General features: G+C 35.4%; 2 protein-coding genes across 3 annotated transcripts; both read left to right on the top strand.

The window, feature by feature from the left end:
* Nucleotides 1–582: 582 nt before the first annotated feature.
* On the top strand, nt 583–11,937 carry LOC126740889 (prostaglandin reductase 1-like). Of its 2 annotated transcripts, XM_050447059.1 has the most exons (8): nt 583–792; nt 2,132–2,234; nt 2,293–2,469; nt 2,527–2,645; nt 3,786–3,940; nt 3,997–4,102; nt 4,151–4,270; nt 11,781–11,937. In XM_050447059.1, the coding sequence occupies exons 1-8, from the start codon at nt 687–689 to the stop codon at nt 11,888–11,890; spliced, it is 996 nt and encodes a 331-aa protein (XP_050303016.1). In that variant the 5' UTR covers nt 583–686; the 3' UTR covers nt 11,891–11,937. The 2 variants fall into 2 exon arrangements, with proteins under 2 accessions (XP_050303016.1, XP_050303015.1); XM_050447058.1 differs by lacking the exons at nt 583–792; nt 2,132–2,234; nt 2,293–2,469; ... (2 more) ...; nt 3,997–4,102; nt 4,151–4,270 and adding exons at nt 8,674–8,883; nt 9,971–10,073; nt 10,127–10,312; ... (1 more) ...; nt 11,298–11,452; nt 11,507–11,612 and having other exon boundaries at nt 11,661–11,937.
* A 2,747-nt stretch (nt 11,938–14,684) lies between these two features.
* LOC126740888 (prostaglandin reductase 1-like) lies at nt 14,685–23,156 on the top strand. Its single transcript, XM_050447056.1, has 7 exons — nt 14,685–14,895; nt 19,013–19,115; nt 19,171–19,356; nt 19,456–19,574; nt 22,512–22,666; nt 22,724–22,829; nt 22,880–23,156. Exons 1-7 carry the CDS (start codon nt 14,790–14,792, stop codon nt 23,107–23,109), a joined length of 1,005 nt encoding a protein of 334 aa, XP_050303013.1. The 5' UTR covers nt 14,685–14,789; the 3' UTR covers nt 23,110–23,156.
* Nucleotides 23,157–24,030: the final 874 nt, after the last annotated feature.

The raw sequence follows: 24,030 nt of genomic DNA on the forward strand, positions 1-24,030 counted from the left end.
TAATTTTCCATCCAAGTGATCCTTGATTTTATCAACTTTGTGTTTCCTCCTCTCCGCTTGATAGACCCATGGCCGCCATCTTGACTTTTTAAAACTGTCATATGATTTGTTCATGGGCGTTACGATTAATTTAATATCAATTTAACATACTACGATCCGGGTGTGTACTAATTTGATGACGTTCATATTTAATTCAAATTTTCTTTCTCTCTCTCTCTCTCCGTCTTTTGCACCTCAACGATTTATTATAAACAACTAACTTTTTTAATTCAAGATGGCGCCCACCGCAACCATATTTTGTTGTGAACTGTCATAATGGTTTTTCCATAGATACTACGATTAAGCCGTAATTGACAAATGACGTACAAGTAATTTTAACGTCAAAATTACATTGATTGACGTTTATCGCCATAGCCGTTTGAGATATGATGATTTTTCCCTGGATATTACGCTTATTTATAAACACGTGAATAATAATTATCTGAAAAAAACACCTGTCATGCCGTAATTATCAATGAATGAAGATTTTGTTGATAACCGTGTGCTTGTAAATCTCCTCAAAACCTACAAAAACGAACCTTGACACTCACATTTCACAGTTCTGTTGAAATCGAGTTCGTTTTTTAACCTAATTGATTCGTTTTTTTCATTTTAAGTGGGTACTTAATTAATTTTACAAAAACATAATGGTGGTTGCTAAAAAATGGGTTTTGGTAAAACGTAGCGAGGGTTACCCTAAGGAAACCGATATCGTCTTACAAGAGGAAACCTTACCCGAACTAAAGGATGACGGTAAGTATAGTTTTCGCAATAAGGCTTGTAAAAATGGGTATTTCTCATAATATTGTTCCTAGTTTTTAATATTACTTTCCTAAAGTCATTTATATATATATATATATATATAGTAGACAATTATTAAAAAATTGATCGGCCCTAAAATTTGATCTTAAGGCCCTGATCATGAGGATTGTTTCATTGTATAGCAAAAACCGATAATTTCAATCAATAATGATGAATATCAAAAAAAATATGTGTTTAAAAAAAAAATCATTTTTATCCCTATACGCTCGGACTAAAAGATTCATAAGCATATGACGTCATCACACCGTATTATCTGTCTCGCTTCCGCGCATAGCATTCACGTGTCGAATGATCTGTGTCACCTTGACGCATTACGTTGCTTGCCTTAGTCCGGAGACTTATGACATTTTTTGATTCTAAATAGTAATAATTAGCTTTTTTATTAAAAATTAGCGTCTGTTATAAGAAATGTTGCGATAAATTTAATGAATATGTATAATGATTTCGGTTTTAAATGTTTTTATATGCGTCGTTGTTTGAGATTCAGGTATTTACGTATGAATTATTGATCAGGAATGAAGAATTTGAAATGACGTAAGGTGATGCTGGAATAAAAGTTGAAAGATGTCATTTTTAGGTTAAGTCACTAAATTGGTAATGTTTAACATAACGTCCTTTGGACGTTTGTCTGATTTGGCCCATTTATGTAAAAATAAGTCAATACGTTTTAGATAATGAAATTAATATGAGTAGAATGAAAGTAAAAGTGCTGTAAATCATTTAAATATAGTTTTAAGACACTGTAATTAAATCTCAGTATGAATAATGAAAATGCACCTCAGATATTTTGGTGTACTAAGGACCTATATACCTACTCTAAATTTTATTAGAGAAAAATGTGTGTATTAAAAAAGAATATAATTTTCATCCTTATAGGCTCGGACTACGAGACTCCCAAGTCCATGACGTCATCGTATCGGACGTTCTGTCTTGCTTTGACGCATTGCGCCCTCGTATCGGATCTTCTCTTTCTCTATAACTTATTACGTGCCCATTTGCTCGCTTTAGTCCGAGGACTAATGACATTTTTTTAATTAAAAAAAAATAATAATTTCGATCTTCTTGGATTAAAGGCCTAAAGATAATATCGATGAAGTTAGTCCAAAAATGTACTAGAATAAAAAAAATTTCTCATTCTCAGAATGAACGCCCCAAAATTTCCTGATACTCCCTGTATTTAAATGAAAAGAATATTTCCTGTATATTGAATATTTATAAATTCAATATTAGGAAATGAAGAACATTTGAAAACAAATGATTCTTTTCCCAGAATTCCTGGTAGAGGCGGTCTACCTTAGTGTAGACCCATACATGAGGGCCATGATGCCAAGGAGTGAGGTAAATACCACCATGATCGGATCCCAGGTGGGCAAGTGAGTGTAATTTCCTTAAAAAAAAAAAAAAAAATTTATAAATTTAATCCATTATAAGGATCATTGAGAGCAAAAACCCAAAATACCCAGTTGGAAAATACGTGATCGGACAATACGGTTGGAGAACTCACACGATCGTGAGCGGAAACGAATTTTCCGGATTCCATACGAGAATCTTACCGGATTTGGGTGGATTACCTTCGTCTTTAGCCCTAGGGGTCTTGGGTATGCCGGGGTAAGATCAAGCTTACCCAAATAATCATTAAACCTTATAACTATTGTTTTTTGTTAGAAATACCGCTTACTTTGGCTTTTTGGAGTTGTGCAAGCCGAAAGCTGGTGAAACTGTGGTGGTGAGCGCAGCTGGCGGGGCAGTGGGAAGTATCGTTGGTCAAATTGCTAAAATTAAAGGTAAGCATAAAATATTCGGTGAGTTAATAGATGTTCTGAATTATGTGTTTCTGTTTTATTCCAGGAATTTTATTTGTTTGACCAAAAGTGTCTTAATTACCTAAATTATTAACTCACCTTCCTAATCCATATACAATTGTCGTCATACTTCCATCAAAATTACTGTCCCTAGACTCCAGTAATGACAAACAAATAAATGTCACTTGTCACTCTACCTAAGACGATGAAAGAGAGGCGACCTGTGACATTCAAAAAATTACTGTCAGCTTGCCAAACCCATCCTCAGAAATTTTGCTATATTAGTATGAAAAATTGATGAAAATCTTTCAAGTGGCTCCGAAGTTATGGCAAAAACTCAGAAAGTTTCTAGGGTACAAGAAACGTTCATATATCAAATGATACAGTAAGAAATTCCCTTTATCTCCCTAGAGCCCCTTCTAGAAAAAACCAATTATTGCAAGAAAATATTCAAAGACAGTCAAGAACAGTTGGCTTAGAAGTCAATGTTCCTTGAACCAATTACACTAAATGGAAGAAATCTCTAAATCACTTCAAACCAATGCTGCACCCGGAGTTGAGAAAATAGGAGCCAAATTAATAAAAAAACATGCATATCTGCTTTTTTATTACATCTTATTAATCTAATCTTTAATACAAGCACATTTCCAAAAAATTGTAAACACTCCATTGTAACACCTTTAGACAAATCAGGAGATAAAAAATCACTTAATAATTATAGGTCTGTAGTACTGTCTCTAAATTAGTGGACTAGGTTAGAAGACTTCGATTAATAAATAGGTACTTATAAAAACATTATGGGGAAAAATCAGTTTGGAATTAAATAAAAAAATAGGACTGCGCACATACAGTTCTTTGTGTGACTGATCACTTCAATGAGTGTTTCATGACTGGTGATTTATAGTTTTTTATCTATACTGTTGTTAGACCACTACATTCATATTTTTTTTTACCTTTTGCTACCTTTTCTTAAACCAAACACACACTAACCGTCCATCTTGCGTTTCCACCCTCAAATGCATCCTCGGGATCTTCAGGCTTACATCAATATCAAACATTCCAAGAACATTCAAGCCCTGATGATATATTAAACTAGTAAAGTCTGAAAAACGTACTTTTTAGGTTGCACAGTGGTCGGTATCGCTGGTTCAGACCAAAAAGGCAAATGGCTGACCGATGACCTCGGTTTTGACAGTTTTATTAACTATAAAACCGATAATGTGGAGGAAGCTTTGAAGAAGGCCGCCCCCAAGGGCGTGGACTGCTATTTCGATAACGTATAATATTATTTATAATTAATTAATAATATAATAATAATAATTTATTTTATTAGGTGGGGGGAGAAATCAGCACAATCGTAATGAACCAAATGAACGAGTTTGGTAGAGTAGCGATATGTGGTGCCGTCTCTTATTACAACGAGAAAGAAATACCTAAAGGTAATTACCATTAATGTATTTTGAATGATTTATTAAGTGAATTTCTAGTTCCCGCACCCCAATTCGCCATCGTATCGAAACAATTGAGGGTGGAGGGATTCATAGCGATCCGATGGACAGGGAGATGGATGGAAGGGATGAAACAAAACAGTGAATGGATCAAACAAGGTAAACTGAAGTACCATGAAACGGTCACCGATGGTTTCGAGAATATGTTTAAGGCATTTGTGGATATGCTCAAGGGTGGAAATATGGGAAAAGCGCTGGTTAAGGCTTAAGTTTATTGTCACTTTTCTTTTAATATAAGGATGTTTGCACCAAAAATATAGAGTCATTTGTTCTGGTTGAAATGAACTTGATTTGATTTAGAGAATGTCTAGTGTGTTTATTAAATATCTACATCGTTGTTCTTCTGAACTAGCTATTGTAAACACTTCTTTCTTTTAATCGATATTTTCATTAATTAAGACAAAGTAGGTTTATTCTAATTAGGAAATCTAATTACTGTTGTAGAATCCTAGCAAAAAATTATGTAGGGTTTTGCAGTAAAAGAATATATTCCATTGAGTATGTAGCACCAGATCCACATGCTAAATACTGAACGAATAATCCCCTGCCCTCGAGAGCCGCGGCTCAGAACCCTGTTTGGTTAGCTGGATAGAGGCCATGCTCTCGAAACGTCATGTATCTGCCCAGCTCAACAACGAGATTGTCGAAACGTTGGCGGCTAGGGGCTGCCCGCAGGGAGGAGTATTATCCCCTACCTTGTGGTACCTTGTGGTCGACAGCCTGATAAATCTTTTAAACAATGCTGGCCTATACACACAGGCCTACGTTGATGATCTGGTAATCCTTTGCCCAGGGAGAGACGCCGTCTCAATGCGGGGCCCTATGATGAGAGCCCTGCGTATGGTGGACATATAGTGCCTCTCTCGGGGGGTCTGAGGATTTACCCCAAAAAAAGCAGAGCTCCTACTATTCACGAGGAGACGTAACTTTGGCACGCCCCTTGTTATATCCCTAGGTGGCGTGCAGCTGCATTACTCCAGGACAGTTCAATCTCTGGGAATCAAGTTAGATCCCAAACTCTCCTGGCACGATCATGCAGACACCAGAATGAAGAAGGCCACCTGCGCGCTATGGGCTTGCAGGCGGGCTTTCGGCAAAACCTGGGGTCTGTCTCCTAAGATCCTCCACTAGATCTACTCGCACATTGTGAGACCTCTTCTCACATATGGGGCTATCGTTTGGTGGCCATGTACAAAGAAAGCGAAAATTCGTGCTCAACTGGACAGAGTCCAACGTCTTGCATGTCTCAGCATAACGGGTTCTATGCGGACGGCGCCAACTAGAGCGCTTGGGACTCTGCTGAGCCTTCCGCCTCTGGACCTCGTTGTGCAATTCGAGGCACTGAAGACTGCGTACAGGCTATACGTCCTCGGCGAACTACGTGCTGGCGAGACCGGTCACGCAAAAATTTTGTCAACGGCCATACAGGGATGTCCTCTCCTTCTGATGGGCAGTGACTGCATGGCTCCAGTAACTGTGAACTGCGAGGGATTCGTGACGCACATTGCAGGCAGAGAGGAGTGGCAGCATTCCAACAGACATGCATTGCTAAATAGGGGGACCATCTGGTACACAGATGGCTCCAGAATGAATAACAAAGCTGGATCAGGGCTTTGTGGTGGGATCCCACATACCAGTAGGGCATATTCGCTGGGGGAGCACGCCACTTTTTTGGTAAAACGTAGCGAGGGTTGCCCTAAGGAAACCGATATCGTCTTACAAGAGGAAACCTTACCTGAACTAAAGGATGACGGTAAGTATAGTTTTCGCAATAAGGATCGTAAAAACGGGTATTTCTCATAATATTTTTTAATATTAGTTTCCTAAAGTCATTTATATATAGCTGGAAAATATGTAGCAAAAAACTGGTACAGGTTGGCTGCAGGGTCGAGCTCGTCTGGATACCTGGCCACGCAGGCCATGCAGGTAATGAGGAAGCGGACTCTCTTGCCAGACTGGGAATCGCGAATGTGCCGATGGAGCCGGAACCCATAGTTGGTATCGCCAAATGCGTTGCGGTCAATGAAGGGTCTGCTGGACAAGTGGACCCACCGAAGATGGACTGAGTCCCCTGGTATGAGACAGGCCAAAGCGCACATAGGTGGGCCCTCTGCCTGTCTCACCAAAAATCTACTACGCCTAAAAAGACGCGAAATTCGGCTAGTGACAGGTCTTTTAACCGGTCACTGGCACTTAAGAAGCCATCGGTATTGCGGACAACCCGGAATCCTGATGGTGCTGTGAGAAGGATGAAACCGTTGACCATGTAGTCGGGGAGTGCCTAGCACTCACGCGCGCCAGGTTCAAATACTTGGGTAACACTTTCAGTGTACCGAGTGACTTTAAGTCAGTCCTTCAGACCAGAGAGCCTTATCGGTTTCTCTAAGGCCGTTGGGCTCTGGTAAACCCCGGTGGGGCATGACGGGTCCATCAGGAGGCCTATATGCACAACTGCCTTGGCAGCCCACTGTTCGACAATTCAATTCAATTCAATTCAACCCCTGCCCTGCAAAAACCCTGTCGGAACTCCATGGATTGTCGAATCCTATTTCTATAAAGGTGTCGTCCTTGTCAGTCTTTATAATCGCCTAAAGAAAGACCTCTCAGTAGAAATCGATTGTTAGAGTACATAAACAGAATCCCAGATTTGATCCAGAGGAAGTTATATCGTTATATTATAATGTCGTTATATTGTTAACTGATTTACTTTTGTCTCCTTAATAGTCCTATAGTCAAAACAATTTTAATTCATAGTTGGCAAGACTGCCTATGGTTAATTTTTTTTCTAAATAGAAGTGTGGGCAGTGTTAACTGGTTTAAAGTATTTTTCCAGGCCTGAGGTAAACCTTTACTAAAAAACGGAATTTCTCGAGATTTTTGTGACAATAAATGATTTTAAATGAAGCCAATCTTTGGCTTTAAATCTATTTACTTGGCAACACTGGTTTTCGGTCTAGTATACATAAAGAGAAACTTAGTTTTAACATACTTTCCAGATATACTACTAGATATACTACGATTAAATTGTATAATAAACTCACATTAAAATTGTCCCCTCTCTGTAATCAGCTGAATGACAATTGACCGCCATCTTGATTTTTTAAATTTAAAATGGCGCTCGTTGACATTTGTTTCGAACTGTCACATGATGGCTTTTCCAAGGATAATGCGATAAATCGTGTACTAGTTTGACAAAAAACACGTAATGTCAAATTTTTGCCATGGAATACTTGATAATAACTTTTCCATGTATACTACGATCAAATTGTCTATTAATTTAACGAAGTTAATATTAAATTGAAATTTCTTCCATCTTTCTTTTTTGTCCCACCTGAACGATTTATTATAATTAACTGACTTTCTTAATCTACGCCATTAGAACCTATATATGGTAAAACTGTCGCGTAATTTGAGGGCCTATATTAATTAACTAGTCAAATGACGTAAATTAAATGTCAAAGGTGACGTTTGCTTGCCATGCCAACTACGATAAATTACTCTTTTCATTGATACTACGTTTAAGTCATCTATAATTCAATAGTTTAGAGTCATAATCGTTTTTCCATGGAATTTTGACGTATGTGTCAATGAAATGTCAAGAGTCGAATTATTGAAGTTTGTCGCTGTGGCAACCGGGATAATAATTTTTCTATGGTTTTTTTACTAGGATAGCAAATTTTTGCATGACGTATATGCAAATTTGTGTTGAAATAACATAAGGGCTCTTCCACGAATAATACGATCCTGTTGTGTATTAATTTGATGACGTTAATATTTCATTCAAATTCCCTCTTTCTCTCTCTCACTCTCTCGTATTTTTACTATTATTATTACTCTATGTCAGGTAAATTATTATTAATATTTTAAATTGACTTCTTAATCCAAGATGGCGCCATTAATTGTATCTATCATATATTGTGATTATACCGTATATTAATTTGACAACTGAGATAATGATTTTTCCATAGATACTGCGATGGGGTGGTATATAATTTGACAAATGACGTATGGGGCGTAAATTAAACGTCAAAAGTGACGTTTGCTTGCCATAGCAATTGTAATTAATTGCATTTTCCATGGATTTCCATAATTTAATAGCTAGACAATAGGATTTTGCCGCCTTTATTTAAAAATAAATAACACTTTCTCCCTGAACTTTTAATAAAATCCGACGTTTCGAATTCGAGGTAACCAGTACTTGTCATTCAATTTTTCTGACAAAAGAAAACAACAGACATAAGTATGTTTCTCACTATAACACATGCTTGGGATTGACAAATCAAGTAGCATACGACACTCTTGTCAATATATTATACGAGAGATTTTTGACAGCTTACTATAAGTTACCAAATACTTTTCTGGGACACTCTGTACTAACTGTGTCTAACGAACATAACGACTCACGTAAATAATATTTATCTAGAAAAAAACTTGTCATGCCATAATAATTATCATAAGAGATTTTAATGATAACCGTAAAATTCCTCTAAAACTACAAAAACGGACCTTGACGCACACATATTTATTAGTTGTTTCCCAATCGAGCGCTTTAATTGACTTGTTTTTTTTTTTGTTTTAAGTGGCTAATTAAATAATTTTAAACAAAATGGTGGTTGCTAAGAAATGGATTTTGGCTAAACGTAGCGAGGGTTTCCCCAAGGAAACCGATATTGTCTTACAGGAGGAAACCTTACCTGACCTAAAGGAAAATGGTGAGTATTGGTTTTGTAATATATACAAGGTGTGTCTCATGAGGTTGTCAGTAGAGTAGTTTTCAATATTAATTTCACCCTGAAGTCATTCATATATTAAACATTTGATGGGCGTAAAATTTTATTTAAAGAGACCTAAGACAGAAAGACCTAACCTGAAAGCATTATGTTTTCTGTCTCGCTTTGGCTTATTTAACGTTGTCGTATCAGATCTTCTATTTCACTTATTTGCGTGGACCAGTTGCACGCCATAGTTCGAGGAGATATGATACTTCTTGACTTTAAATATTAATAATTAATTCTACGCTCTTTTTGGTCAAAAGGCGTTGAAAGTGTTAATTTGGGCTTGCGCTTTGGAGGATTTATGATATTTTTCACTTTTAGATGTTAATAATTCACTTTTCTATCAAAAGAGGGGCATTTATTTAAAAAAATCGTGAATTTCAATAAATTTTATAAAACAAGAAAGTTAGATTTGTGTATTTCCTACGCCCGGACTACAAGACTTTTTCTGAAAATTTTCTGACTCACTTTGACGCATTAGATGAACTAGTTAGTGTTCCCCTTTTTCCTTTAAATTCTAATAATTAACTTTTTCGACAAAAGGGGGCGTTTATAATAAAAAATTGAAAATTTAAATATATTTCAATAGAAATTTAAAAAATCCATTTTTGTATTTCCAAACAATTAAATTTTTTTGCCTATACGCTCGGACTACAAGACTCTTAAGCATGTGACGTCATCGCAGCGGATTTTCTGTCTCATTTTGACGCACTACGTCCTCGCATAAGATGGTCTGTTTCACTTTGACGGATTATGGTGTGCCATTTCTCGCCTTAGTCCGGGGACTTATGATTTTTTTTTACCTTAAAATTTAAATTATTATTAAGTTTATAAATATTAAATTTATTCACTTTCTGTCGATGTACTTATTTACACACTACGAATATTCTCATTCTAACTCTACACCACCATTAATTTAAAGTAGAAAGAATGTTCCCAGTATGTATATTGAACTATCACTTATGCGTTCTTAGAAAAATTGTCTTAGTGTATTAAAAACATAAAAAAAAAAATTTCTTTCTAGATTTCCTAGTAGAGGCAGTCTACCTCAGTGTAGACCCATACATGAGAGCCTACATGCCAAGAAGTGAGGTAAATACAACCATGATCGGATCCCAAGTGGGAAAGTGAGTGAAATTTCCGAAAAAAAAATGAATTTATAATTTGGATCCTTTATTAGGATTATTGAAAGCAAAAACCCAAAATTTCCAGTTGGAAAATACGTGATCGGACAATACGGGTGGCGAACTCACACGATCGCGAACGATAACAGCGGAGACGCCTTTTCCGGATTACCCACCACGATTTTACCGGATTTGGGCGACTTACCTTTGTCTTTGGCCCTAGGGGTCTTGGGTTTGCCGGGGTAAGATCAAGCCTACCCAATTAATCATTAAACCATATAATTATTGTTTTTTGTTAGAAATACCGCTTACTTTGGATTTTTGGAGATATGCAAGCCGAAAACTGGCGAAACTGTAGTGGTAAGCGGAGCCGCCGGGGCAGTGGGAAGTATTGTTGGACAAATTGCTAAAATTAAAGGTAAGCATGGCGTATTCCGTGGGTCAATAGATGTTATGAAATTTATATATGTTTGATTAATAGTGCCTTAACTATTGTATGTAAGTTTGGAATATATGCGAGGTTCACCTTTTTTATTCTAGTTACCTGTAGAGAAATATGGCATCAAGTAATGTAACGTTGGCATATATCTACATTAGATATAATATAGTTAAATCCTGCACCACATCCAAGGTACACCAGTGTAAAGACAAAGTCAATTATATGTTTAAAATCTTACAGAACTTTACAAATCTATCTTTTAACAAAAGAATATTATCATTCTGCTGGGTTAAAGCACATTCTGGGATTCAAAGAAATAAAACTACTTACCAGATCTTGCTATAGAAGCTATTGATAACAATGTATATGTTTATGGATTAAAATTCTGTGACATATTTCTTTTTCTTAATGAAGAAAAATGGAGACATTTGGTGAATATAGTGCCAATAACTTCAATTTTTATACCAATAAGCAACTTACCTTAAAGACATTAATAGAAACCATCCTATTAGCAGTAACTATACTACTTTTATTAGACTAATATCTATGGCCGTTGCAATGTTCTAGTCATGTCTAGTATTATACAAGTTGTCATTCATTTCATTCTAGCAACTGAGCGTTGGCACAATTCTGCAAAACTACCCACTCAAATTTTTAACTCTAGAGTTACAATTCTACCCTCAAATCCATCCTCAGGATCTTCAGGTTTACCTCAATATCAAATATTCCAAGAACATTCAAACACTGATGATACATTAAACCGGTAGTCTGACAAACGTTCTTTTTAGGTTGCAGAGTGGTGGGTATCGCAGGATCCGACGAAAAAGGCAAATGGCTGACCGACGAACTCGGTTTTGACAGTTTTATCAACTATAAAACCGATAATGTGGAGGAAGCTTTGAAGAAAGCCGCCCCCAAGGGCGTGGACTGCTATTTCGATAACGTATGATATTCTCAATAATTAATTAATGTAATAACAATAATTCATTGCTATTAGGTGGGGGGTGAAATCAGCACAATCGTAATGAACCAAATGAACGAGTTTGGTAGAGTAGCTGTGTGCGGCGCCATCTCTTATTACAATGAGAAAGAAATACCTAAAGGTAATTAAAATTAGTGTTATTAGAATAATTAATTAAGTGAATTTCTAGTTCCCGCACCCCAATTCGCCATCGTATCGAAACAGTTGAGGGTGGAAGGGCTCATAGTGGTCCGATGGGCGTCAAGATGGACGGAGGGGATCAGACAAAACACCGAATGGATCAAACAAGGAAAACTGAAGTACCATGAAACGGTCACCGAAGGTTTCGAGAATATGTTCAAGGCATTCGTGGATATGCTCAAGGGTGGAAATATGGGAAAAGCGGTGGTTAAAGCTTAAGTTTATTGTAATTTCTTTTTAATATAATGATGTTTGTATTAAAAATATGAAGTCGTTTGTCTGGTTGAAATAAACTTTTTTAAATTTAATATATAAATAAAAAAAATACTTGCCTATAAAAGCCTAGAAACATTAAGTGTCGTGCTTCATCGGTACCATCCGATTTTAAATCGACTACAGAACACAGACTATCAGTAGAAATCGAATTATAGACTACAAAACAGAATTCCAAAGCTAATTATTGTTATATTGTTAATTGCCTTATTTATTGGTCTCCATAATAATCCTGTAGCTTCAAAAAAAATTTAAATAAATTCACAGGATGTCCTATTGCAGGGAAGTGCAGGAAATCAATGCGAGCTTCTGATTGGTTTAAAAACTACTAAGTAACCTCTCCTCCACTGACCTAGTATTTGGTGAAATCTGGAGAATTGTGAGGTTAAAGTCGGCCCCAGACGATGTGTGTATGTGGCGAACGATCGGCATTCGCGGTATTCCGCGGAGCATGTGGGAGGTCAAGTGCGTGTATCATTCGGCATTCGGCCGCTATCCGAACTGCTGTCGGTTTTAGGGCACGCATCAAAGGAGGTCGCGCTCATTCGCGTTAGCTCCCAGACGGTGTGCTTAGCTACGCACACTTATTTGCCTATTTTGTCTTACGTCAGAGTCGCGACAAGCTTAGCAGCGGGTGTTTTTGTATAATATTTTTGGTGAGTTTTTATTTAAAAAAACCACTACCACTCCTCTCCGCTACTGTTCTATAACTGAGGCCCTGTGGCGAACGTTTGCCAGCAAGGATGCGATGTGGAATATATCCCGAATGCCGCAGCGTGTGGAAGCGTAGCCGAAGCCGCAGTACGAAGATACATACATTCGCCGAATACACACATCGTCTGGGGCCGGCTTAACTTTTGTATTCTGATTCTGATATTCTGATTCTGAAATTTCATAGTTGGCAACACTGAAAAACACGTCAATAGTACTTTTGATATGTTGATTGATCTGTTGGCAGAAATGTGCATGTTTTTCTTGGTAGGACCTACACGTCATCCTCTTCACCCTCCTTTGCTTCTTTTATACAATATGGCGATTCTAACGTTATTGGAACCATATTTTAATTACTCTACATCAGCTAAATGATTATTATTATTATTACAGCTTTTCCAAGCAGTCATTCTTAAGATTTCTCTCTTTTTCTCTACATAAGTCAAAAGTGCTGTTATAAATCAATCTGTTCAGATAGTTATGGCCACAATATTGACCACTCTATATATATATTTGCTTACTTTTATGTTAACGTTGCTTTGTATTATATTTCACTGTATTTGCTAGTTTAAGTCTATATAATATCATGTAACGGCCTTATGCCTTAATATTCGTTGTACCATACTTGCTGCTTGTACTTATTGTCAAATTAAAACTGTTTTTTAAAACGTGCTTCGCACGATAAGAAACATAACTAGATTGTACGAATTTTTTTTTGCTACACGTTATCCTCCTCACACTCTTGCGGCGAGTTTAACCGTAGCCGATCGGCTACAGTTTAACGTTTTTGGAACCATATTCAAATTAGTAGCCTACGTCAGCTAAATATTCACTTATCATTGGTTACTCATCCAGCTCCATTACCAACATCGTCAAACTTCACTTGTGGGACCACACTGGGTATCGGCCATTTTGTTGTGCATGTGTCAAACTTTTTGTGGGAATATATTCTCATCTGATATTATTAATTAAAGTCTTTAATTGAGCCATTAGTTGTGAACTGTCATAATGGTTTGTCCATAGATACGACGATTAGGCCGTATATTAATTTAACGTATAAGTAAATGAAAAGTAAATTGATTGACGTTTTTGAATGAATGATTTTTCCATGGATACTAGGATCAGGTTGTGCACTAATTTGATGACGTTAACGCTTAATTAAAATTCCCTCTCTCTCTCTCTCTCTCGCATCTGAACGGTTTATTAATTATTAATAATTGACTGTTTTAACCCAAGATGGCGCCAACTTATCTGAACTGTTATAAAGGTTTCTCCATGGATACTACAATTAAGTACATTTATATTCGTTTACGTTGAAAATCCGACGTTTCGAATTCGAGTCGTTATCATCAACCTGTGCTTTTCATTACATTTTTTGAAACTTTTAGGATAATGAATTGTTCTTGCCAAGAAGGTCATCGACTATACCCTCATTTGTCTTACACACTATTAGAGACATAAGTATGCATCCCTCTAATACATTACTTCACATGATAATTATAGTTAATATAATTATCATACATATAATTCTACTAGCATAGCAAAGTCTATATATTTCAACTGAAATATTAGTTATACTTTGATACTATGATCAGGTTGTGTATTAATTTGATCACATTAATATTTAATTAAAATTTCCTCTCTCTTTTATTTTTTGTATTATAATTATATTACTCTATGTCAGCTAAATTATTCTTATTAACTCATAATCCAAGATGGCGCTCATCGCCGCCATTTTTTGCAAACTGTCATAATGGCTGTATGTTAATTTGACAACTGACGTATAAGTAAAATGATTGACCTTTGATACCTCAATTTTCATGTAGTAGGTCCCGCGTTAATTTAAAAATAAATCTGTACCTGTATTTACCGAACATAATGACTCTACAATTTTTATACTCACCTAAATAATATTTATTACAAAAAAAAACAAGTTGTCATGCCATATCATCATAACTCATAAGAGATTTGTTAATAACCGTAGGCGCGAGTGTGTGTGTGAATAATTCGTATAAAATTGCAAAAACTGACCTTCACACTGACATTTCACAGTTGCTTCTCAATCGCACCGGTCGTACCGCTTGACTTGTTTGTTTGCTTTTAAGTGCGTAATTAATTAATTTTATTAAACAAAATGGTGGTTGCTAAAAAATGGATTTTGGCTAAACGTAGCGTGGGTTTCCCCAAGGAAACCGATATCGTCTTACAGGAGGAAACCTTACCTGAATTAAAGGATAATGGTGAGTATTGTTTTTGCAATACATATATATAGGATGTCCCATATTATTGTCAGCAGTTCACTCTAAAGGTATTTTTAAATCAAGTACCTATGTACCGGGTGGCCAACTAAGAATGGACGTCGGCGTACACCTCAAAATATTATATTAATATTCTAGGAAGATTTCCTCACAAAAAAGTTTCTACAAAAATTTCTGTCAGTTGTCAAATAAAGTGGTGGGGGGCGTTTTTAGCTTGAATAAAGAAAACAGCTGAAAATCAGCTATGACTGGACCGACTTTTTTTTTAAGTCTATTGTTGCCTTATTTTTTCAACCAAAAAAAAAATTCAAATTACTTTTCCTGAAATCCGCTAGAGGGCGTTGACTTCTGACTAACCCTTTTTGACGGATTATTTCAAAAAACTCAAATGCAACTATATAAATTTTTTATGTCATTAAAAGCGGCGAAGAAAACCAAAGAAACTGGTGAAAACGGCACTTGTTAAACTAAACTTATTAACAAAATAGTGTCCATTTGAAAATAAAAGTAATAAAAATGCTACAAAAAATGTAAAAAAAAAACGAAAAACGCGTATTTATTGACAATGTATTTCATTTTTAAATCAAAAGAACTAAATTTTTCGCTTTGGCGTAGCAGACATTTCCATGGCGTTCAACGTGTTAAAGCGTCCGAATACCAACAAAAAAGCCTCATTTTTATGATTAATCTCAGTTTAATTATTATAACACGCCACAAACAATTGTGAAAGCCGTAAATTTAATTGGTTTATCTAAAAAGAATATAAAAAATCCATGACCAGTCAGTAACCTGCATTTTTCTAGTCTAAAAAAAAATTGGATATTTAAAATTTAAGAAAAAAATATTTTTTTTTTATTTAAGTTTAACACTTTGTAGACCTTGTAAACTAACAAAAAAACGACACACTTACCTAAAACACATTAAATCTTCTCCCCATTAGTCCGGGTCTTATTAAATTTTTTGGCTTTTAATATAAATAACTAACTTTCTTGTAAAAAGGGACATTTATTTAAAAAAAAATCAATAATTTCAATACATTTTAATAAACATGATAAGTTACATTTGCATATTTCTAAGAAAATCGTTTTCATCCCTATACGCTCGGACTACAAGATTCTTCAGCGTGTGACGTAATCAGATCGGATGTTCTGTCTCGCTTTGACGCATGATGTCCCGGCATCGGATCTTCTGTCTCAATTTGATTTATTAGGTGGCCCAGTTGCTCGCTTTAGTCCGGAGGCTTATGACATTTTTATGACTTTAAATATTAATATATAACTTTATTATTTATTAAAAAAAAATAATAATAATTTCAATATATTTTGATAAATATGAATGATTTTCTTTCTATAGGCTCGGAATACACGATTCTCAAGCATAATATCGTCGGCTTACTGCCCAACCAGATAAGTAACATTTTGCGTTAAATGTGCATTTACCAGGTTTTAGCTGTACAGTTTTGAGCAAAACAAGCTTATATTTTTTACTACCTTTCCATTGTCCAACACTTATCTGGTTTATGCAGTAAATTTATATACAAAGTTTAGTTACGAAAATGCACTAAACGCAAAAATGTACAGTATAACCTCGACTATTCGAACACGCGTTTATCCGAATATCCGATTAGCCGAACCAACAAATTTTTGGTCATTATCCGAACCCTCTTGATTAACCAAACAGTGGCGTCAATTCGCAGGTTTCTCGGGTGTTTGCTTTGGTCGTTTTGTTCATTAGTTGGATTAGATCAGCGGATGGGTACACGACACGTTAAGCGGCGTGTTACGTACATGTTCTAGACGGTTTTAGTACATACAGTGTTTAATAAAAAGACTATGTTCCTGAGTGTAACACAATTAGGTATATGCACTGCAAATATGTCAAAGAGAAAACGCATTTGTTTAAAGTTGAGTGATAAGGTCACAATTTTAAAAAGTATTGACGCTGGTGACAATGTGTCAAATTTAGCTACTAAGTATGGTGTTGGTAAATCTTCGATCTCTGATATAAAGAAGAACCGCACAAAACTTTTGGCCTACTTTGCAAGCTTGGATAGTGGCCCTGGAAATCGAAAGAGTCTTAAGTTAAGTGCTAATCCTGACTTAGAGAAGGCGGTTTACACCTGGTTCTTGCAGGAGAGGTCTAGAGGTAAAATATCAATGCATAAATGTTTTTTAAACTTACGATTTTTTTAAAATTAAATTACAGGTACACCAGTGTCTGGGGAAATTATTTGTGAAAAGGCAAAGTATTTTTACCAGCAACTGCATGGTAATAATACGTTTAAATCAGGGTGCCTCCAAAATTTTAAGCAGAGATTTGGAATTCGACAGCTTTCTATTTTCGGGGAAAAACTTTCCAGTGACCTCTTTGCAGTAGATCCTTTCAAACTAAATTCATGATAAAATTAAGGAGGTAGGCTTAAATGCCCATCAACTTTATAATGTTGATAAAAGTGGGCTATTTTGGAAAATGTTGCCTCAAAAAACATTGGTTTATAACCAGGAAAATTCAAATCTAGGCAGAAAACAAAATAAAGAACGGATAACATTTATGCCTTGTTCAAATGCTTCAGGTAGCCACAAGTTAAAATTACTGGTTCTTGGTAAATCAAAGAGGCCATGTTCATTTAAAAGCCATTACATTCCTGCAGTTTACATGGGTCAAAAAAAAGCATGGGTAACAAGAGAAATTTTCACAAAATGGTTTCACACGTGCTTTGTCCCCGCCGTACGTCAAAAAATGCATGACTTGGGTTTACCTGAAAAGCACTGCTACTCCTTGATAATACACCTGGACATCCAGAAAATTTATCCAACAAGGATAAACAAATTTGTGCAATGTTTTTACTTCCTAACTGCACTCCTTTGATCCAACCAATGGATCAACACGTAATTTAAGCAGTCAAACTGTACTATCGGAAAAAGCTTTAAAAAAAAATCGTTGAAACACCAGAAGATATATCGGCGGAATTGAAAAAAATTACCTTAAAGGATATCGTAATCAAACTGGCTGAAGCTTGGCAAAATGTCAATCAAAGCTTGTTAAGAAGATCTTGGAAATCGCTCTTACCACCAAATCTGATTGCACAGGAGTGGGATGAAGAAGATCTAATATCTCTTGCTAGTTTAGCGAATCGCTTAAAAATAGGTATTTTTCATCAAGAGCTGGGTGAAATCATTGATCTATCAAAAAAAATTGAAATAAGTTTAGCTGATGAGGAAATACAACAGTGGGCTGTAGGAAAAGAAGAAACCGTCGAAAAAATGACCGACGAAGATATTATAATAAATTTGGCTAAGGAAGATCAAGATTCAGAAGCAGAACATAGGCTCATAGCTACCAAGTCTATAATGCATAATGAAGCGGTATCCTCTTTTGATAAATGTATAGAGTGGGCAAATAATAATGGAGAAGCTCAACACCATATCCTTCTATTGGAGGAAATGAGAAATAGGGCTAACCAAATGGCAATGAATGCTATAAAGCAAAAAAAAATTACCGATTTTTTTTAAATAAGTGTTTTTTTCTGTGTCAAGGTTTTTACATATTTATATAAAAATGTAAACTGACATGAAATATTTTACTTAAAGGTTGTATACATATTTTAATAAAGAAATTTGCAACAAAAACATGTTTTTATGTAAAATTTAATTATCCGAACATTTTGCTTATACGAACGGGCACTTGCAATAAATGATTCGGATAATCGAGGTTATACTGTACTTATCTTGTTTTGGGCAGTAAACCAACGATATGATGTCTTGACATCGGATTTTTTGTCTCGCTTTGCCGCATGACGTCCTTGAATCGAATCTTCTGTCTCACTTTGACGCCTTATGGTGCGCAACTGCTCGCTTTAGTCCGGGTACTGATGACTTTAAATTTTCAATTTATTATATACTTTCTGCCGATGTAACTGTATACCACCATCGATTTAAAATATTCTTGCCATTGTTTTGAAATAAAAACAACCTTTCCAGTTATAGTGAATTCTTTCTTAAATTCTTCCTTAGGAGGTGAGTGATATATTAATATTCTATACATATCCTAAAATATTCTATACATATGAAAAACATTTAAAAAAATATATTTTTTCCAGAATTCCTGGTAGAGGCAGTCTACCTCAGCGTAGACCCATATATGAGGGCCTACATGCCAAGAAGTGAGTTAAATACCACCATGATCGGATCCCAGGTGGGCAAGTGAGTGTAATTTCCTAAAAAAAAAACCCAGTTTATAAATTTATTCGATTATTAGGATCGTTGAAAGCAAAAATCCAAAATTCCCAGTTGGAAAATACGTGGTCGGACAATACGGTTGGAGAACTCACACGATCGCGAGCGATAACAGCGATGGCGACTTTTCCGGGTTACCCACGACGATTTTACCGGATTTGGGAGGCTTACCTTTGTCTTTGGCCCTAGGGGTCTTGGGTATGCCGGGGTAAGATCAAGCTTACCCATGTATGCCCTAAACCTTATATTATATATTATATTGTATTATTAAAACAATATTATATATATTGTTTTTTTTTGTTCTTAGAAATACTGCTTACTTTGGCTTATTGGAGATATGCAAGCCGAAAGCTGGCGAAACTGTAGTGGTAAGCGGAGCCGCCGGGGCAGTGGGAAGTATTGTTGGTCAAATTGCTAAAATTAAAGGTAAGCAGAGAATGAGTTAATAGATGTTCGGAAATATGTGTGAATATCTGTCACGTCCAGTCTTATATCAGTTGTCATTCAATTCATCTTTTAAAACTATCACCAACTAAGACTTGGCACAAATTAAATACAATATTAAATACCCGAATTGTTAACTCAAATTTACATTAATTTTACTTTCAAATCCATCAGTAGCTCTGCTACGTGAAAAAATTGAAAAAATATTCCAAGTAGTTAAATAATGCCTAAAAATGTCCGTCAAAGAAAAATCCTCAAATGTTAAATATAATTTTGAATATTGGTTTATTCACGCTTTACATTATATCATTTAGATAAATACGACACGAATGTAATGAGAGATGAATTATTTATTGTCTACGTCATTGGTTGGTTTTTCTCCCTTATATAAAGGAGATATTTGTCTTTAAAAATATCAACTTACATATTTTCGAAATTTATATATTGTTAGATATAGAAAATAAGGGTACATATTCAATGAAGATTTCATTAATCTCTCTAACAAAGACCAGGAAGGAATACATAACGTTTATTTCAATCACTTAGCACAGAGAACCAAAGGATACAACCTAGTTGATTATTTGATGTTTAAGTTCTTTTATATAAGCCCTTCATCGGGTTTTATGTCACAAAAACAAAAATCTTAATATGGGTTTCAATTTAGTGGGTCCAGCACATTGGTGGACAAAATTGCCTCTAACTCAGTAAGTTTTTGAGGCACAACAAACGTTTATATATCAAATTATCCAGTAAGAGGCTCTTCTTTCCCCAAAAACCCCCGTTGAGAAAATTGCAATTATTTCATGAACATATTCTCAGGAAGAGTGCGCCTAGAAGATAGAGGTCTCTTAACTCAGAGTCAATTTTGTACTCTCAAATTCGTCCTTTTGAGTTTCGCTATATTAATGTGCAAAAAAATTATGCAAATATTCTAAGTGGTTCCGGAGTTATGCCCAAAAATGTCCACCAATAATAAACATTTTGATGTGATAATATGCGGTTCAATAACTGCAAATTCGGTGGGTCCAGGACATTGCTGGAGAAAATTGCCCCTCAGAATCTTCTGATTCAGAAAGTTTTTGACACACAAATATTAAACTCTTCTATACAGTAAGAAACACTCTTTTTTCCCTGGAAACTTCTTGAAAATATTCTGAAGAATGGCAAAAATTGTCCTCGGAAACAATGCCCCCCCCAAGCAAAACTACCAAAATCTTTAACTCAGAACCACATTTCCAAAATCAAATTCATCCACAGGAGCTCCTCTATTAATTGCCTCAACTGCCTGGGAGAAATTAATTGCTATGATACAGTTAATTGGACTAATAAGTGAGTGGTTGTCTAAAAAAAAATCTTCCTTGCAGAAAACACTGCCATAGCATAATCGTAATATTCTCCAAACCCTTACCATGCATTTGGAAATAATATTTTTATGAATAACAGTTTTTTCCAGAAGGTTTGATGAGGCAACTGGTCAAATTCTAATTGGTCTTAACTCACTTATGCTCTTTCGATTAGCCATCCTCGGTACTGGAGTAAATGAAGCTTTTTTTTTTATAAATCTATATATAATTTTAGCATTCTTATAGAACTGTTATCAACCCCAACGGTGTCACTTTTTATGATTAAAAGGCGTTTAATTAGCTCCTCTCCCGTTAGCAAGTTAATTTCAGTTCAAGAACAAATGGCAAAGGTTGTTTAGACTTGTCATACCATCAACAATAGGTAAAATTGGCCAAATTCTTAACTCAAAATGACATATTCATTGTCAGGAGTTCTGTTGTTTTAGTGTGAAAAGATTATGAAAATATTCCAAGTAGTTCCGAAGATATGCCCAAAAATGTTTGGTCCAGGACGAAATTGCCTCTAACTCAGTAAGTTTTTGAGGCATAACAGACGTTCATATATCAAATTATTCAGTAAGAGTTTCCATTTATGTCCCGAAAATCTTTTTAAGAATATTCCAATTATTTCATGAAAATAGTCGCGAGAACAGTCAAAGTTGGCTTAGAAAGCAATGCCCCAACCAAAACTGCCATAGCTACCAAAATCTTTAACCTAAAATCACGTTTTTACCTTCAAATTCATCTTCGGGATCTCTGCCATATTAGTGTGAAAAAATTATGAAAATATTCGAAGTGGTTCTGAAGTTATGAACAAAAATGCCCGCCAATAACAAAAATATTGATGTTACGATAACCTCAAATTCGATGGATCTAGGACCTTGGTGGAGAAAATTGTTTGTAACTCAAAACGTCTTTGACATACAAGAAACGTTCGTATATCAAATTAATCAGTAAGAAATTTGCTTTATTACCCTAAAAACACTTTAAAAATATTCTAATTTTTCATAAAAATATGCTGGAGAATTGTTGGGTTAGAAAACACAGCTCTAACCAAAACTGTCTTAGCTACTAACAGTTTAACCTAGAATCACGTTTCTATCTTCTCTAATCCATCCTCAGAAGCTCTACAAGGTTAATATGAAAAAATTAAAAAGATATTCCAAGCCATTCCGAAGTTACACCTGAAAATGTTCGTTAATAAATAAAAATCTTGATGCGTTTCAATAACCTTAAATTCGATTAGTCCAGGACCTTGGTGGACAAAATTGCCTGTAACTCAGTAAGTTTTTGAGGTATAAGAAACGTTCGTATATCAAATTAATCAGTAAGAAATTCTCTTTATTTCCGTAAGAAACTTTTAAGAATATCCTAATTATTTCATGCAATTATTCTCCAGAATAGTAAGAATTTGCTAAGGACCCAATGCCCCCAACCAATAGTGTCATAACAACCCAGTTCTTTAACCTAGAATCGCGTTTCTACCCTCAAAATTTTCAGGTTTCTCTTGAGATTGAGAGGGATATTCAAATCCTGATATATTAAACTAGTAAAGTCTGAAAAACGTACTTTTTAGGTTGCACAGTGGTCGGTATCGCAGGATCCGACCAAAAAGGCAAATGGCTGACTGAGGAACTCGGTTTTGACAGTTTTATCAACTATAAAACCGATAATGTGGAGGAAGCTTTGAAGAAAGCCGCTCCCAAGGGCGTAGACTGCTATTTCGATAACGTATGATATTATCACTAATTAATTAACGTAATTACAATAATTCATCATTGTTATTAGGTGGGGGGAGAAATCAGCACAATCGTAATGAACCAAATGAACGACTTTGGTAGAGTGTCCGTATGCGGCGCCATCTCTTATTACAACGAGAAAGAAATACCTAAAGGTAATTAAAATGAGTGTTATTAGAATGATTAATTAAGTGAATTTCTATAGTTTCCGCACCCCAATTCGCCATCGTATCGAAACAGTTGATGGTGGAAGGGTTCATAGTGGTACGATGGGTGGCTAGATGGATGGAAGGGATCAAACAAAACACCGAATGGATTAAACAAGGAAAACTGAAGTACCATGAAACGGTCACCGAAGGTTTCGAGAATATGTTCAAGGCATTCGTGGATATGCTCAAGGGTGGAAATGTGGGGAAAGCGGTGGTAAAGGCTTAAGTTTATTGTAATTTTTTTGTTTAATATAATATACTCTTTGTACCAAATATGTTTTAGTATAGTTTTGAATATTTGTTTACATATTTTGTAAAAAATCCCACTGGATACAGCGTTTTTTTTTTTTTTAAATATAGTCGGGATTTTGAGAAAAAAGTTGTTTTTTGGTCCGATTGCAATAGAAAAAATAAAAAAAAAATTTCCGCGCATTCCATTCCATTCAACGCAGAACGTCAATCAACGTGTCACCGTTGAAAAATTAAAATTCCGTGCCTGAGGGTCGTTTTTTTAACTGGGGGTTTCGGCAGTGTTGCCAAGGTATTAAAGATATTGCTCTAAATCTGGGGATTTTTTTGTACAATTAGGAAAGTTTCAGTAAAGAAGGGTATTTTTGTAATAATAAATTAATTTAAATAAAATCAATGGTTTTGGTTAAAATCTGAGTGTTTTCTTTTCATCTGGTTCGTTTTTTTTGAGGCTTTCCACATTTTTATGAAAAATTTGGTTCCAAAACTTTTTTTGGATACCCTGTATTTTTGTCCAAAAAACGCTGAAATAGGTATTTAATGAAATTAAAATTTAGTGTTTTGAAAAAATGCTGAAATAGGTGTCTGATGAAATTCGTTGTGCCATTCGTCTACAAATTTCCATAATTTCAACTGCCTTGGTAAATGAGTTATACGCATTTTGTGGATTTTTCAAAAAAAAGTCACTCTTCTTCAAAAATCCCATTTTTTTCAGCTCCCTGTAAATTTTTGAAAAAACGCTGAAATAGGTGTGTAATAAAATTAATTGAGCCACCACTGTACCAATATTTAAAATTCCAACTACCGTAGTTTATGAATTACAAGCATTTTGTGATTTTCCAAAAAAAAAATTAACCCCTTCCCAAAAATATCAGTTTGTTCAACTCCTTGTACATTT

Source organism: Anthonomus grandis, chromosome 10 (genome assembly GCF_022605725.1).
Source record: "Anthonomus grandis grandis chromosome 10, icAntGran1.3, whole genome shotgun sequence".
Lineage (NCBI taxonomy): Eukaryota > Metazoa > Arthropoda > Insecta > Coleoptera > Curculionidae > Anthonomus > Anthonomus grandis.